The 18,648-nt window shown below is 37.5% G+C and overlaps 1 protein-coding gene across 1 annotated transcript in view; it reads right to left on the bottom strand.

Moving 5' to 3' along the window:
- Window positions 1-1,601, bottom strand: part of MROH2B (maestro heat like repeat family member 2B) — a gene marked incomplete at both ends in the record, with an annotated part of 57,462 nt that extends 55,861 nt beyond the window's left edge. Inside the window, 2 exons of the mRNA XM_081054042.1 lie at window positions 278-339; window positions 1,574-1,601. Coding sequence (XP_080910168.1) covers window positions 278-339; window positions 1,574-1,601 — 90 coding nt within the window. The remainder of the gene's footprint in view (window positions 1-277; window positions 340-1,573) is intronic.
- Window positions 1,602-18,648: the final 17,047 nt, after the last annotated feature.

Here is an 18,648-nt window from a genome sequence, read left to right as displayed (position 1 = left end):
CTTCACTTTTCTTAGTTGTCACGTGGAAATCTTGATACCTACCTCATAAAGTTTTGAGGAGTGACTGTAATACAATTCACTATTGTTTGGAAAGCATCTAGTGCTCTACCTCGCAGATGCGTTCAATGAAGCGTAGCTATTGTTATTTTATGAAAGGTTAATGAAGCTGGAATAGCCTTCAAATCTCAGAGGGAAAAACTCTCTACTTGTGAAATAGCATTACAGATGAGTAAGGGAGATTTTAGGGACTTTTGAGATGTTTCTCTATTTTCCTTACCTTGCTAATATTATCTTCCTTGTTCAGCATGCCGAGAGTGAGGTTAATATCTCCAAAAGTCTCTAAAATGCACAGAAAAAAAATTAAGTATGTGCCCAAATGTTCTCCTGTTCATTACTATGCAAGAGTCACAGGAAGTTTTTCTTTCTCGATTTCTCTTTCTCTCCCTTTTTCTTTCTCTTCCCTTATCCCCTCTCCCTCTGTCTTGGCTCTCCCCTCTTCTTTTTAACTGCCAGCTCTTTCTTGTCAAGATCTCTGTCTTATTCATATTTCATATACTTGACCTACTTGAAAATAGCTGATGCTTAGTATTTTTTCAAAACCTAAATTATATGTGGAGGGGAAAATAAAAGATGTTAGACTGCTATTTATCTCTCCGGTTATGTAAGCATCGCCTTCCAGGCTCTCTGGCAAAGCTCAGCCCTCAGGTTCCATGAGCTGAATCCCTTACACCTGGCCTCAGCATGGCAAAGCAATGGTGTGGTACCATGCTCGTCCCTCAACATACCCTCCGTCTTCTTTTTTCATACCGTGTCTCCCTCTGCCTTCCTTTCTGGCCCTGCCAGGTCCCTCTTATGGTTCAAAGTCCATGGAAACTTGCTCTTTTCTGATAATGACCTAAAAGTCAAAATCTTTTAGGTCATTATCAGAAGCATTCTCAAGAAATATTTGTATTTGAATAAAGTATTCTGGAAAAGTGGAAAAAAAATATGTGAGTCAAAGACACACAAATATGTGAGACAAAGAGCAATTTTAGGCCACTTGGCAACTTGGAAGGAGAGCTACTTTTGGAGGTGGTGATTTCCCACAAGCCTCCAAATCAAACAATGTAGTTCTTTAGCACTGTTGTTTTGGCAAAGCAGAAAGGCAACCATACTTGAAAATTGGGAGAAAATATTTCCAAAGCTTTCTTCCTGTATTTAAGATTAAACAAGAAACTGTCTTTCTTTGTGTTGCAGCTACTTTTTCCTCAGATAGAAGGTAAGGCACAATCATCTCTTAGGCTCCTAGTCTATTATTGGTTGTTTACAATCAGTACAGCTGACGGCCAACTAGCCACAGCTGATGGCCAACTAGCCACAGCTGCTGGCCATCTGATCACAATTGATGGCCATTTACTACCCAAGCCAGCACCTTTCTATGTGAGGCCGAGAGCCTGGAAACTGTTTTTTGGGGCTTTGTCCCCACAACCTTTAAGGTGTACAGACCTCCCAAATGACGCACACCCTCCCCCCCAAATGCATATGGTGACACACACACAAAACACCTAACTCCTCTGGGTACCATGGTGCTTACCTACAGATTCTTCCGTGCCCTGAGTCATATCTTGGCTATTTCAGGCTCTCTAAGAGACAGCACCTAAGTATCAGAAATAGTAAGGCTAAAAATCAAAGAAGCAAGTTGGCAGGTTTCTCATATAAAGTTCACATAAGGTTCTCTAAATGAAAGTCCGTCCTCCACTTGATCGGCACAATGATCTGGAAGCTTCCAGCGATGGGCTGCTGTTGAGGAGGATGATGCTGTATTCTACCACTATGACATTTTCTTGCTTCTGAGTTCCTGCTGACCAACAAAATGGCTGCATCTCACTGAATATTGTTCCTTTGGTGGAGGCCAGAGTATCTGTCTGAGAAGGTAGAAATTAGAGACTGGAACTCAAACCATTTTTGTAGACCAAAGGCGCTCCTTTCCCTAAACTTGGGTCCATTGATCACAAATTTGGGAATGATTTTCAGTGGTCACTTGACTGGCCTGCTGTTGGTAAAGCCTTTATGGTGATCTTGTTGATTGTTCTACTTGGTGAAAGTCAGTCACAGAAACTGGGCATGCCCAGTGGACTGGAATCCCTGCCAGGGGCAGTTGAATGGAATGTCCAACTGACAGCAGCAAAGCAAAGCCTTCTCTGCCTCCCTCCCTGCCCCTCCCCTCAGTCCAACCCCCATCATTGAGTTGGCCTCAGTCCAGGCTCAGGCTTTTTCTCTGACTCCATTTTCTCTTCTGATTTTCAAATCATTTTTTATCTAGACCTGGTATTGGTTATAATGCTTTTAATTTTGTTAGTATGGACCTAAATCTGGTCTCAATACCTCTCTAACCCTAAATCTATATGACCACAATTTCCAGTGTGTCCAGATGGTATATTAAGGGGCAAGTTGTTAGAGGGAGTGGGAAGGGGGTACTAGCAGGCTATAGGATGGATGTGAAAGGGACTGAGGGGAGGGGCTCAGGACAATTCTCAGATGCTGTTGCTTCTCTGGCTATCTTCCCTTCAATAATTTATTTTAGATTGAAAGGCCAAATGTTTTCAACTAAATCTTTGAATTCATCATTCTTTCCATGGACATTTTGCACTGTATTTATTGTAGAGTTTCTCAGTAACTGGTGTTATGAACATTTTCTCAGTACGCTGGTGTTAAGAACATTTTCAGCTTCCTAAGTCAGCATCACTATTTTCTCGTGTGTCCACAGTGCCTTATAACAGAATCACCCAGTGCCCTTATTTAAAATGTCCTTTCCCAGGCCCACCTCAGACCTGGTAAATTAGAATGAGGAACAGAAATATGTATTTTTAACAAGTATCGCTGGTGGTTCTTTGGTTTACTAAAGTCTGAGAAGCCAAGATTCTTCCCCAATCACCCATCAGTGTACAATTGAAAATTTACCAGTTACTTGAAGGGTCTTTATTGTGGATGGGCAAGAATTGCAGTGGCTCATCTCCAGCACCATGACTCACTCACCCTAGGCCAAGAATCAGTGGGTTGGAGAGATACTGAGGTGATGAGAAGCAACCTAAAACTCTTGGATTAAATTTAAAATGTTGGAAAGTTTGTGCTCTTAGAAACTTAAAGAACAATGTGCAATAGAATCAATAAAAAGAAAGCTAGCCATTAAGTAATTGTTATAATCAATTTACTACTCTTTTTGTAAGTGGTGGCAAATCATTTTTCTGAATTTCTGTGCATGAAGATTTCCTTGATCTCATAGAGATTAGGGAAGTTAGGAGATGATCAAATTTTTACTTATTTGTCAAGAGTTAGACAGTTATTATTTTCAGTGCACGTATGTAGTGTTCAGCTATGTTCTTATGACAAAATATATATTCAAATTTTTTCCAGAGAAGGATTTATGTATGAAATAAAAGGGAAGGGAAAAAACAACATAAGACTTGGAGTTCAGAAACTTGAACTGTATCTAAATTCTGCGTCAAACTAGTTGTAGTATTATTCTGGAAAAGTCAACCTCTCTGGACTGAGTTTGTATTCTCAATTGCAAAATGAGAGGATCAGATTAGTTGACCTAAGGATTATTATTTCTTGCATGAAGCAACTTTGTTTTCACTTTCTTGATAATACCCAAATCATTTATAATGTTGTTTTTAATTCCTAAATGATAAACTTATAAATGAATTTTTATGTATTGGGACCTTTTGTAGATAGGGTATTTTTTACACTCTTACCCATATATACACCCTGGATGGAGACCTCCTTCTTCCTTGCACTGATAGCAGCAGACAGTACTGTCGGGAGAGGAGGTCAGAGAAGTTTCTAGGGACAAAATGCAAGACACCTGTCACTGTGGATGGCAAGATAAGACCCATGATTAACCTCAAAGCCGAATATAATGCCTGAGCCTCATTAATGTTTCTTGATGAATAAGCCTCAAGGGATATTAACCATGAATTGCTAATCTGAAACACATGTAAACAGCAGTTACTGTTCTATATACTATTAAGCAGGCTGCATTTGAAAATTGAGATTATGTTTTTAAAGTCATCCCTTCAGGAATTCAGAAGGTTCTTAAGAATTTAACCCAGGGCTGAGAATTTGCAGATGGATTTATATAATGATTTCACCCTCAAGTGACAGATAATTCAAGCCCCTGCAGATAAGTAAGTAATTTCCTAGTAAATTGTGTTTCAAATGCCTCTCATATCAGCCATTTCTAGCTTTGTTACTAACAGGTGCCAGGAGAAGAATACAGCCTGACTTTATAATTTGAAGAGATGAAACTGTTTACCTCTGAAGACTTTGCCTAGACGCCTGGAATCAGAATTGGCTTTCTGCTTTCTGGAGCTCATTTGACCTTGGCCAGAGCTTTTAGAAGGACTAAGTTTTAACCGTCAGATCCTGTTAATGTGAAATGAAACATCACATTTTTGACTGAGGAATTCAGCTTTTATGGTTGCTAGATAATTTAAAGTCGGATCCTTTCATAATTTCAGCTTTTCATAATGAATTACTTGGGTGGTCCTGTAAATTCCTAAGTAAATAAATCTTAAAAGAAACAGTCATCAGTATTATATTTTTAAGGATTAAAAGACAATTTTATTACCTCTAGGTTACCATCTTATATTTAGAAATAAAATAATAAAAAAAAACCTCTTGCTTTTTCTTTTCTTTCTGTTTTTCATTTTTTAAAGAAACAAACATATCTCTGTTATCTTTTGATTACTTTAATAATTTTAAGAACTCACTTCCAATTTATGATTTGGGTAGTTTCAGTGGTCTCTAGCTGTACCATGAAAATGTGGATATTTTTACGTTATACATAGAAACTATTAAAATCCTACAACTGTTCAATGAGTTTTATAAAAACAACTTATTAAATGAAACTCTTCAAAAACATCTGAGTCAAGAAGCCATGGTAAAATATTAAATACAATTTTAAATAATACAATTTCTGGTTACCAGTAGCATTCATATATGAGTAGGGATTTTTGTTGGAAAGGTGGCATATCACAAAACCATGCTCTGGGCTAACGTAAATTTCCTGGCTGGTCTTCGTGTTAGTACATGTCATTCTTCATCTGCTTCTATAGTGAACCAAGATGAGAAGTTCAAGGAGATAAACCTGGAGCCCATGTCACCATCTTGTGCTTTTTAAAGCAGAAAAGTAAATCTATCCATTAATAAATATTAGAGATGTTAGCAATAAAGTTACTTACCCGAAGCCTCAGTTCCATCTTATATAAAAGGGTTAGCTGTGTAGATTAAATGAGTAATGCAAGGAAAAGATGTTGCGCTGAGTTAGCAGTAAGTTATTGTTATCTGCTATTTGTTTTTGTTGTTCTTGTCATATTTATAACTTAACCAAAAAACAGACTAACCAGACCACATCGTTCCAGCGGCATTGATACAGGAGAGTTAGCATGTCCCTAGGTAGACAGGAAGGTCCCGGGTGGAATAAACAAAAGACAGCCATATCCTAATACTTCAGGTTTTGAAATCACTCCTTTGCTCCAGGACATAATGTAACAAGGCCTTGAGGTTAATCATAAAATTCATTTTGGCCTGACAAATGGAGCTGATCTGATAGATAAAGAGTGGGTTACTTTGCTAATTCCTCCAGGATGGGCAAGCAGAACAAACCTGGTAGAGGAATTTCATTAGAAGGCTCCAGTTCCCTTCTTCAAACAAGTTCCCTTCTCCAAATTGCTCCCCTTCCCCAAAACGGCAAGGGAAGGTATAAAAGTAAGAGCTTTTGCCTCAGTGTGGGGACAGAGCCCCAGAGAGTGGTTTCCAGGCTCTCGGCCTCATGTGGAGAGGTGCTGGCTTGGATGGTGGATGGCCGTCAGCTGTGGTTGGTTGGCCATCAGCTGTAGCCATTATGCCATTGGTCACTGATATAACTGCCGCGGTTATGGAGGGGAGCCGAGGAGAGTGAAGGAGGAAACTGAAGGAGAGTAAGGAGAGTCGAGGACAGTTGGTCGGTTGGCAGCAAAGCGGACAGCAGATCACACGTCGTGTAAACCCAGCCTCCAGTGAGACCATACTGGTATGACTTCCCTACCTATGGCTCCATGGGTGTTCCTTTTTGGCCTCACCATGTCCTGCGTTCTTATGTGGGGAGCGGGAACAGAGACCCCGCAGGCCGCCCCGCCGGACACCCCGCACGACACAGGCTAATTAAATATTGCAGAGAAGGAGGTATGCTTTCCCTAATGATCTGTGAGCTTATTGGGAGAGGGATCTTGTCATTCATTTTGGTATTTTCAATCTTCCTCATATAATCTGCCTTCCTCACCCCTACACCCTCCAATATCTTACTTAATGTGTGACATACAGCAATACTCACAGTACATATGTGCTTGTTAGAATTACATTGACTTGACGAGAAACAGATTGGTCTTTAGTCTTAAATCAGATGGATTAGCAGAGGATATGTGAACTCATGTATTTTTTGTGTGTTTTTTTTTTTTTTTTATGTAATAACCCAGGCAGACAGACAGAGGGCTAAAACAGAATAGGGATATGTCATGTCAGTGCTGTATGAGGGCAACATAATTCCTTACTTGTTTTATCGCTTTATAATACTAAATTGTCGGGGGGAAAGACACTGTGATTTATTATTATTATTATTATTATTATTATTATTATTATTATTATGTGGGACAAAGCCCGAAAAAGCAGTTTCCAGGTTCTCGGCCTCACATAGAAAGGTGCTGGCTCGGGTAGTAAATGTCCATCAACTGTGATCAGATGGTCAGCAGCTGTGGCTAGTTGGCCGTCAGCTGTAACCCGTAAGCCATTGGCCACTAATATAACGGCTGTGGCTACGCTAGCAGAAAAGGAATAGAATGGGGGCTAGCAAGAAGATGGTGGCTGGCAAGCGTGGACTGCTGTTAGGCAGATTATGTAGATCCTGCTTCCTGTGTCTCCAGCCCAGCCGCCAGCGAGAATATATTGGTTTGACTTCCCTATCTATGGCTCCGTGGGTGTTCCTTTTTGGCCTTACCGTGTCCTGCGTTCTTGGGCGGGGAGTGGGAGCTGAGACCCTGCACGACAAATGGCGCAGCGAGCAGGGTCCCCTGCGTGACACTCAGTCATGGGGCACCCCCCATTTGGGACGCCCTCCCGCGGGAGCTGCAACCTCTTCTCCTGTCTCTAATAAACTATCCTCTTTTTAAAACTTTTTACCTCTCCCTGGTCCATGTTTCCATTCTTTGGCTTCACAAGACACGATCCTGGCCCACACTCAGAAACTGCCCGCAGATCCAACATCACTTACATCAGCAATACGTGTATTGCGGTCTTAAGAGTATGGTTTCTCATTTTAAGAGAAAGTATTCTTCCAGGACTCTATGAAATAACCATACTTATAACATAATCAGTCTAATTGTTAATTACTCAATTGTTAATTATTCACGTTAACTACTTCTTAAGCATTTCTCTTTTTATTTTATTTTATAAAATAGTATTCCTTAAATCCTTACTGCTTCTTGATGGTATATTAATTTTACAAAAGCAAACATACCAATCATTTTCCTTGCTTTTTACAACCTAAAGTATGTAATTTTTAAATCTGTTTCTATTTATTGATTCTTTTTCTTCCTCTTATTGGTTGTACATATATATTTTTTCACTGGATGGCAGACATTGAGATTTTTTTTCTTGTTAGGTGTTGAATCTTTTTGAGCTTTGTTCTGATATGGCTAATTTATTTGGAAATAATTTGATTCTTTCCAAGCTTGATTTTAAGTTTTGTAACATGTAAGGACCAGACAGCCTTAAATATATAGCTAATTTGGCCCCAATGTGAGGTGATGTCCTTCTGAGTACTTACTTGATGTTCCCTGAATTATGCAGTTTTTCATTCTGGCTAGTTGAAAATGTGGATTACTCCCAGGCCTGTGTGAGCTTTGGGGATTATTCTCTTTTTTCATGGTTTATTTACTAGTCACAATTTTCCTCATATACATGTCCTATTCACTCAACTGAAGAATGGAGGGAAATATTCTGCAAATCTCTAGAGCTTTCACCTTTTTGAAGCTCCCCTCTCTCCAGTATTCTGCTTGCTGGACCCCCAACTCTGTATCTTAAAGTCAAGGAGACCTCCATGCTCCACTTGACTTCCTCTACCCTGTTCAGGGGCTTAGAAACTTTCTTCAGGAAGCAAGGTTGGGTAATCATTGGGGCTAACCTTATATTTTCCTCCACTCTTAGAAATCAGTGTTCTGCATTAACTGGTGTTTCATATCTGAAAACTGTCATTTCTTATATCATGACATTTTTTTTTAGTTATTTTAGGTGGAAGGGTAAATTTAATTCCTGTTACTTCATTTTTGCGAGAAGCAGAAGTCTGCCAACATTCTTATATATATATTTCTGTTGTTTCTATCTTGTGAATTGCTGCCTCCTATTTTGCTCTTAGGAATACTAGTGTGTAAGATAGAAATATATTTCCTTACAAATAAACAGCACTCCCCACCCCCCTGCTGCAAGAAAACACTCTTCATAGTGGCATAAACATAGTGTTTTATTGTTCAAATATGAAAATCCATCTGGAACAGGTAGCCAGAGCTAAAGTAGCCATTCAACAATGCTGTTATGGATCTAGGCTCTTTCTCATTTTTTGCTTTACTATCTTTAGTGTGTGTTTGACCTCTTAGTTGCCAGAAAATTGCTATACCTTTATGTAGAACTCATGTTTGCATTCAAGGAAGGAAGAAGGTAGAAGAGTACAAAACTTTCTCCATATGAGATATTAGCATTTTTAATTTGGGAAAGGAGACATCCAAAGTGAATTTCATTCACATTTTATTGGTAAGAATTGGCTGCTCTTCACTGGAATGGGGTCCGGGAAATCATGTATTTTGGCTTCCATGCCTCTTAATAGAGGGAGGTAAGAAAGAAAACAGTTATGGGGATTTTTTGGATAGATAGTCCAGAGTGTCTGCCAGAACAATAATCCTATTATGTTCCAAACATTTAAGGTATGCAAAATTGCCATAAGCCTAAATCTGTGAGAGCCAGATATAGCCACTTAGTTCCTATGTTTGATATCATTTTCCTTCTGTGTTTGTTTATCAGTTGGCCTTATGTAAATCATAAATAGTGAATGAGAGTAAAGGCTAGATGATAAAATTAGTTTAGGGTATAAAAGATAAATTCAAATGGAGACTATACCTCATCTCATTATCCTAATTTGTTAGGTTTACTCCATTTTGACTTGTTTGTTCTTTTATTTAACTCAGAAGCTCTCAAAATTAATTTTTCAACTCTCACTTAAGCTTCTGTGCTTCTCCATCACACACGTAGACAGAGAGGCATACATAAGCGCACACGTAAATTTTGGTGCTGTTGAGATGACAACATTTATGATAATACATGTTCTTTGTTTTAAAGCCTTCAGTGTAATGGTATACAAGGAGAATCCCAATTAGATTAGATGATTTAACAGCTGTTTTGGCATAAGAAGCAAGATCTCAAGGGATAGACTACACATAATTAATAATCTTTAATGTGTCCTTTATAGACTGGGCGTGATTAGCTTCAAGGTTTCTGTTTCTCTGTTTGAGGATTGTGAGTGTAAGGTGAGAGTTGAATTGCTTGAGGAAACACAGGAGTTTGAGAGAAAATGTAGTGAAATAGGAAATTTTCATGGCTGGTTGTTGAAGAAAGACTTTGGGAGAGAAGAAAAATGTCTAAGTGAGATTTGATTTGATTTTTAAAAATATAGCAAATATCAAACATTTACAAAAGTAGAAATGATTGCATAATGAATGCTCATATACTCATATATTTTTATCACCACTTTCAATAATAATATATTAAGTCATAGCCCATCACGTTTCATCATGTCCCCTTCTGTGCCTTCCATTCATGGATTGTTTTGAAGCAAATTCCAGATTTCATATGATTTAATTCACAATTTTTTAGAATGTTTCTCTACAGGTTAAGGATTCAAAAGAGTCCTTAAAGAAAATGTAAGCATAATACCATTATTTTAAAAACTTAACAATAATTTCTTAATATCATTAAATATTTAGTTCAATTTCCTCATAGTAGCATTACATTTTTTAAAGTTCATTTGTTTGAGTATGACCCAATTATAATCCCTTCATTGCAATTAGTTGATATGCCTCTTAAGCCTCTTTCAATCTATAGATTTTAATTGTGATTTAAAAAACTTGATATCTATATAAAGAATGATATAAATTCTTCCAATTTCTTAACTAAACAATCAATAAAATCTACATAGTTTATTTGTATTATTTGGAACATACTTGTTTTTTTTTTGTTTTAATTTATTAGTTTCAGGTGTACAAGACAAGGTAATACTTAGATGTTCATCATTTATATCCCTCACACTGTGAACCCCCCTCCTCCCATCCACTATCCCTCTGACCTCACACCTAGCCATGACATTATATATATAAAATTATAGTTGGCATTCATTAATGTTTAGCTTCTGGTGTACAATGCCATGATCAGGCATCCACAGTATCTCTGAGGTGGTCTCCCAAATAGGACACATGTCCATCGGATACCCAACAAAATCTTTACAACATTATTGAATACCTTCCCCAAATTAATTTTCAAAAACCCTGAGGCCATCTTATGGTTACCAGCTGCTTCCTAATCCCTTCACCTTTCCCCTTATCCCCACCCCCCACCCCCGCCCATCTAACAACTCTCGGTTTTTTCCTTTTTGTCCCCAAAACTGTTTCTGATTAGTTCATTCACTTATTCTTTTCTTTAGATTCCGCATATAAGTGAGATCATATGGTACTTGTCTTTCTCTTTCTGACTTATTTCACTTAACATAATGTTCTCTAGATCCATCCATGTTGTTGCAAATGATAAGATTTCTTTCTTCTTTATGGCTGTGTAATATTCCATTGTATAAATGTACCACAGCTTCTTAATCCAGTCATCTACCGATGGGCATTTCGGTTGTTTCCATATTTTGGCTATTGTGTAAAGTGCTGCAATAAACATAGGAGTGCATACAGATTTTTGAATTGGAGTTTTGGATTTCTCCGGGTAGATGCCTAGGAGTGGAATTACTGGATCATAGGGTAGTGGAACATACTTGGTTTTGGTGGAATAAAACAAATGCTGAATATGGTCTTCCAGTGGCCTGATCACCAAATTCTTATGTAGGTGTGTGGACGGGTGGTTGCCAAACACCAATAAGCAATTCTTGGACACCAACAGCGTCTGAGAAATTAACTCACTTCTAACACCATCTACCCAGAGATAGAATCAGATTCCACAGGTGAAGGACTTAGTACCACAAGATTGCCCCTTCTCTCCTACTTCAGATGCCAGTCAAAAGTCTAGATAATCACCTACTGGCTATAAAGATCAGCTATAGATCAGAGGTTCCTATGAAACCTTCCTCGTGTCTGATTAATTTACTAAAGCAGCTTACAGAACTCAGAAAAATATTCTATTTACTAGACTACCAGTTTATCATGAAAGAATATAATTCAGCAATAGCCAAATGGGACAGACGCCAGGGCAAGGTGTGGGGAAAGGGCATGGAGCATCCATAACTTCTCCAGACACTCCACTTTTTCCCAATCTCCACGTGTTCACCAACGTGGAAGCTCTCCGAACCCTGTTATTTATTTTTTTATGGAAGCTTCATTATATAGTCATGACTGATTAAATCATTGACCACTGGTGATTGAACTCAGTATCCAGCCCCTTTCCCCTTCTGGAAAGTAAAAGTCAGGGGCAGGACGGAAAATTCCAGCCCTCTCATCACATGCTCAGGTCCCCTGGCAACCAGCCCCTATGCTTAGGTGTTTTCAAAAAGTCACCTCATTAACATAACAAAAGACATACTTATAACTCCCAACACTAGAAAATTCCAGGGATTTTGGAAGCTGTGAGCCAGGAACCATGGATGAAGACCACATTTATATGATGAATATATTTTGATCATCTGATATATATATATATGTATATATATATATATATACATATATATATATATATCACAATATTGCATATGGTTTTAAGGTTAACATGAAATCTACTGCCTATTGTGATTTAATATGTGGGCTGCATCAGAATAATTATTTTCCTTATTTATAAAACATTGGTGTCGTAGAAAAAAGCAATTTTAAGAAAAAGAAGAGAAAATAAGCTTAAAGACAGCAGTGCTTATAATTTCAGCTATACACTTGCCTTATAAAGACAAAAATATACAATATAAGTAAGAATACTTTAAAAAGCATGTGTGTCTGTGTATGTGTGCCTTATTTGCATTATAAATTGACAAAGTATCTCATTCAAAAGTTATAGTATTTAGACAGATTTGTATTCTTAAATCTGTTGGCACTTAAATATTTCCCTTGCCTGTCTAGAAGTGTCACTTTTTTTTTAAAATTAAAATTTATTGGGGTGACAATGGTTAGTAAAATTAACAGGTTTCAAGTGTAAAATTCTGTAATATATCATCTATATATCACATCGTGTGTTCATCACCCAGAGTTAATTCTCCTTCCATCCAGAAGTGTCACTTTTAAGATTTATTAAATGAGTGCCATATGCATATTTAAATTTAGACAGCTTTATTTACGTAATTGAATTAGCAATTCTCACAAGGGCCATTTTGCCTCAATTTGTGTTGAATGTGTTGTTAAATATAGTTTTCTTCACTGCCGGAGGATCAACAAGCTTGTCAGAATATTTTTCTAATGCCTGGAAAGTACCTCTCTTTCCTTTGGTATGAGTGGAGTGGTATGGATGGGTGAGAGAACCTTAAAATTGGGAGGCATATTAGATGGTCCTACAGTCATCTATATCCTACAGTAGGACTCCTCCCTTCCTCCTTACTCCCCCTCCCGTTCTCAGCAGGTGGCCCCTTGGCCTCTACTGGAAAACTTCCAGAGACAAGGGCTTTACTACTTTTACACAGTGAGACTATTCCATTTTGACTCGACTCAAATTATTAGAAAGCCCAGTTTATGAGCCAATTTCTTTGATTTTTGAAAGCCTATGATTGGTTGAAGATCTGTCCTTTGTAGTAGGAAAACTATTCTCATTATCTATGATAGTACTTTAAATATTTGGAAAGAATTTCAGAGCCATTCTACACCTCACAGATTTTTCTGTTTTCTAGGAAAAAGTCTCTACATGATCTTTTAATAGTTCTCCCAGTAATGTGGTTTCCACGTCTCTTAGCAACTTTCTCATTTTCCTCTTAGTGTTTAAAAGCCCCTCTATGTTGTCAATAACTGATTACAATGTTCCATGCTAATGTTGACATTGAACTTCTCTTACATCAGCCTAAGATTTATGTTTTTGTCTTGTTGTTCTTAACAGCTCCATCATAATGGGTTTCTATGCTCTACTTAATTCAGATTTTTTTGCTTGAACTGCCAGCATATCAGATCTTCGTCAACTTACATTTTAGCAAAGGAGTTTTTAAAGCCAATTAAAAATAAATATTTCCCTGACGGGGAGCCAAAAAAAAATATATATATAATTATTATATATATTATATATTATATATATTATATATATTATATAAATATTATTCTGCTAAATTTAGCCTTATTTGTTTAGGTTGATCATTATAGTTTATTTTAATTGTTTTGTCTCCTAACTTATTGAATATGCTTCCTAGTTTTTAGAAAAAACTCAAATTAAATATATCTATCTCAAATGAGCAGGGAATATTCCTTGTTTATTAATTTCTCCGTTCCTAGTTCCTAGAATAGTAGTAGGCATATACTAGGTGCTCAATAAATATTTGCTGAATAAACAAAATTTAAAAATAAACATTTTAAAATAGTTTAGAGGCTGTGAATTAGGTGGTCTCAGTCATAGGAATATTTAGGAATTGGTAACACTGGCCAGCAGGTAGGAAGAGATTAGCAGGGGACCAGAGACATGTTTTTTGAGAAGAAAGATAAATGTTTTTAGAGGAACTAAGAGATATACTTACTCAGGAAGGTTAGCAGAGTTCTAGATCCTGGGATTTCAGGTGGCAGACTTCTAGATCCTGGGATTTCAGGTGGCAGACAAATATAAAACAAGTCATAACTATGGATGACATGGGGAGGAAGACCCTTGTCTGTGGATAGGAGAGGTAAGTGTGTGAGGACCAGGGACTGTTCCAGAGGAGCTCAGCAGAAAGTACAGGCGGTTGTAGGAGGTGGCCTCCTACAGCCCCAACCCAGTGGGGAAAACTCAGCTACTAGAAGGAACGGGGCAGAATAACAATGGTCAAACATTTCAGATCATATAAGTTTTCAGATGAACCAGTGTAATCTAAGTGGGAAAGGGAGTGGGACTAGCACTGCAATTTGAGGACTACTTCTCAGGTGTTCAAGATTTGCTCCTTGGTTTTTCAGAACTGGGTCTAATTGACGTTGAGCAAAACCTTGAAGGATAGGCGTGTCAGTGTGATGGACTGAATTGAATATTTGTGTCCTTCCAAAATTCATATGTTGAAATCCTAACCCCAATGTGATGGTATTAAGTGGTAGGGCCTTTGGGAGGTGATTAGGTCATAAGGGTGGGGCCCTCATGAATGGAATTAGTACCCTTATAAAAGAGACTCCAGAGAGCTCTCTAGCCCTCTTTCCGCCATGTGAGGCTGTCACAAGAAGTCAGTGTATATAATGCTCTGTCAAGATTTACTTGGGAAAGGGGACTGTTTCTAGTCTGCTTATAGGGAAAGTTTGGAGAATCAGTTTCTAGAGATGGGGCAGACAGAGGCAAAGAAAATCAAGCAGGAATTGAAATCTGTAGCTGGTCCCTAGATTATTCTGTCCCTGTTGACAATGATGAACCAGATATTAATTGATTGATTTCCAATAAGTCTACAATTTTTTCTTTCTGTATTTTTCATGTAGCTCTCTCTCTTGACTACACAGTCCTAAGAGTTTTTGTTAAGTGCTTGGTTGAAATCAAAACATGCTTCTTATTGCCCTCCTAATATTTTTATTGAGATTGTACATTTATTTATTATTATATTCATTAAAGTGTCTTTATATGAGCCAAGTCTTTTTCTTCTCCCTTTTACAACAATTCTTCCTTCTGAACCCCTAATAAAATCTTCATACAATAAAATTTCACAGATAGTACAAGGTGAGGAAAGTCTCTTTTATTGAGTACATACTTTATTGTACTGTATATTGTACTGTATTTATTGTACTATATATTAGTGATTTTCATTATTTTAATATCTAATCCTCCAACAAAACTATAAGGTGAATGATACTATTATTATTTCAAAAATGAGCAAAATCTGCTCACAGAGGATGTGACAAAAGGGACTTAGAAAGATAATTAATTTTCACAACCAAACTTGGTCCTGATTGACTAGATTCGAGTCAAGTACTTAAGTAGATAAAGTTCTCTAGAGTACTTACTTTTGCATTTCCCTTATTGAGGTCAATCCTAGTTTTCATCCTCTTGGTATCAATCACATTATGTAGTTCAGCCAAAGTTAAGTTTTTTTCCATTTCAGTCCCAATTTACTCATGTTGCATCCCATTCTCTAAGATATCTCATCCATTTGGTAAGACCAAAATAAAGTAATCTGATACACTTCTCTGTGTCTGCCCTTAGATTCATTTGTTACCAATATTTGGTAGATCTGTGTATTTTCCGAGGGACTTCTGGAGACCTGTGACCCAATCTAAAAGAACAATATCAAGTGTGCAAATTTCATGCCTTGTAAAATGGATTATAGGGATGAAAGGATTATTGACATTTAAGGGAGGAGTGAAGTCATGAAGACAGCAAGATTTTCAGTCTTTAAAACATCCCACATCCAGTGTGTTCAGGGGACACTGGTTCTCATGCCTTTGGCTTATATAGTAAATGTTGTCATCTTCAAAAATGCTTTCATATATTTCATCTCATCAAAGCCCCACAAAGTAAAGGTGGGCAGATATTCTTAACTATATTTTACTGTTGAAGAGAACAAGATTTCCGTAGGCAGCGTGCTTACATCTCTTGACTTCAGGAATAATCCCCTTTCCTATTTTCCTTATTGAAGTAGCAGATGCTCAATGTGTTTTAGAAAACGGAATTATTGAGTGTTTGGAAATTTTGTTAGTTTGCTGCACAGGATTAGGGCATTTCTGGGGGCTTAAATGCAGAGATGCGAGTTGAGTGAATGTCATCCTGGGGCCTCTGGGAGTCATGGAAGAGGCAGTGGTGCAGAAAGGGGGCAACTAGCCCAGGAGGCAGGGGCTGTTGAATGGAATTTTGTAAGAGCAATAGTCATAAGACAGTAATAATAAAATAATAAATAATAAACTACCAGCGCGCACAATGAAAACCCCTAAAAATAAAAACCACAGTTCTCTGAAATATCCTGGATCATATATAATTGCAAGATGTGACTTTATTTTGGACCTCACTCTCCTGTTCCTTTTAACTGAGATCTAGCATCTTGGCACAGCAATGGTCATCTCCCAGCATCCTCCTCAATTTCTGCTAAGCACTAACTGTTGGGATGCTTTTAATAAGTTTGATTATCATTTTGGTAGCTCAGCAAGACTTCCGTGAGAGAAGCAGAGAATATGGCTTGAGACAAATATATTCCTGAGCTATGATCTATTATTTATACAGACTATTCAGCTTTTTTTGATAGAAAACTAGACTAGAGTAAAAATTAATTGCTATATTAATAACTCCTAGAAGATATAACTGCGGTGCCTGGTAGCTAATAAGCTACATTTCTAGGAGGCATATTCTTCAGGAATCCCTTAGGCTTCCCCTCAAAACAAAAGATATAAAAAGAGAGCTAGTTGGAGCATGAATGTTAAAAAGAGAAGCTTTTCTGTTTTCTCAGGGCTTATTTGTCCTCATATCCCTATTGCCTGCATACGGCCCTGTACTCTGTATCAACTTTAATTACACTTAAATCCATTTGTGATCATACTTCTGTTTGTGTGATTATGTGATCAATGTCTATCCTATCCATTTGTATCCCCTCATGCCTAGCAAAGTGCCTTGCCATGGTTGTCCTTCAATAGATAACCACTAACCACTTCATGAATAAATACAGTTCATCTACCTAAGAATCCTTTGTGACATTCACCCCTTTCATTTCAAAATGAAGTTTACCCAATATCAATCCTGTGATAAGCAAGGAAAAGGCTAGATCAAATCCTTTGGACATTTCAGGCAGTCTAAGATCATGGTTCCTGTTTTAAATTTATTTCTTTAACTAGCTTTCCTCAATGTTCACCTAGTGGAAATAAGGGGAAAAGGCTGTTTTTATTAAAGAAACATGTATAGAGGCAGATTTACTTATAAATTCACATGTACTGACCAAAGCAGAACCAATGTTTAAAAAATTGTCAAAAATTGACTTCTTTGCTGGCATATTACAGAGACTCCTAATTTTCTCTTCAATACATTTTCTCTTCTTCTGTAGTCATTGACGCTTTAGCTGGGTAGCAATATGCCTGTAAAGACTACATTTCCCAGCTTTCCTTATCACCAAAGAATTATGAGGTAATGCTCTGGCCAATAGAATGTGAGCAGACGTGCTGTGTACAACTTCTGGGTTATACTTTTAGAAAGAAAGGAGGCTGACCTCTTTTCTTTCTCCTCCCTTTGGGCTGGAACATAGGTTATTGTGAGGAGTCTTTTAAGTTTGAGGATAAGGGTGTCACCTAAGGATGGCAGAAAAATATTGTAGAAGAGCCTGTTCCAGGCATTGTTGAGTCCATGTACCAACTAGTACAGCCAAACAAAACCTACATGGAGTGAAATAAACTCTGTGCATAACATCTTTAACTATCCAGGTTTAGGATTGCATCTGACTTTGAATTGTCAACTTGTTGCTAAATGAAACTGCTCCTTTGTGGCTCAGAATAATCAATAGAGTTAAGTCAGTGCTGGGAGGAATGTTTTCAAATTTCCCTTCAGGGTGCTATCTACTTTTGTTGGGTTTATGTGTGGGAAATGGTGTATGGAAACAGGAGTTAGTTTATTTTTAATGATGACTCATAATCCTAAGAGAGTTGATGTAAAATGGCAGATTATTACCAAGTAAAATATTAGGGTTTTTTTTTTTTTTTTTTTTTTTTTTTTTTTTTTTTTTTTTTTTTTTTTTTTTTTTTTTTTTGTGTGTGTGTGTGTTTACTCTGTGATGGTTGATATTAGATGTTGCAATGATGGGGGACAGGGAATTTAAAAGGAAATAGACTCATGAATTCCCCTCAAAAAACTCCCAGTGATGGAGTGGAAACCTTATAGGACTACGAGCCAAGCTTCATTACCTGAGTTTTTTCTGCTTTAAGTTTTTTCTTTAAATTTATGACCAAGTGTTTTAGTCAGATTTCAGATACAATAACACCACGTAAAATACAACCCTGGAAATCTCAGTGGCATGCAACAATAAACATCTACTTTTCTTTCTTTCTTTCTTTGTTTCTTTGTTTCTTTGTTTCTTTGTTTCTTTCTTTGTTTCTTTGTTTCTTTCTTTGTTTCTTTGTTTCTTTGTTTCTTTCTTTCTTTGTTTCTTTCTTTCTTTCTTTCTTTTCTCCTCCTCCTCCTCCTCCTCCTTCTCCTCCTCCTCCTCCTTCTCCTCCTCCTCCTCCTCCTCCTCCTTCTCCTCCTTCTCCTCCTCCTCCTCCTCCTCCTCCTTCTCCTCCTCCTCCT

Source organism: Rhinolophus hipposideros (genome assembly GCF_964194185.1).
Source record: "Rhinolophus hipposideros genome assembly, chromosome: 7".
Lineage (NCBI taxonomy): Eukaryota > Metazoa > Chordata > Mammalia > Chiroptera > Rhinolophidae > Rhinolophus > Rhinolophus hipposideros.
This window is presented reverse-complemented; position numbering and strand designations above follow the sequence as displayed.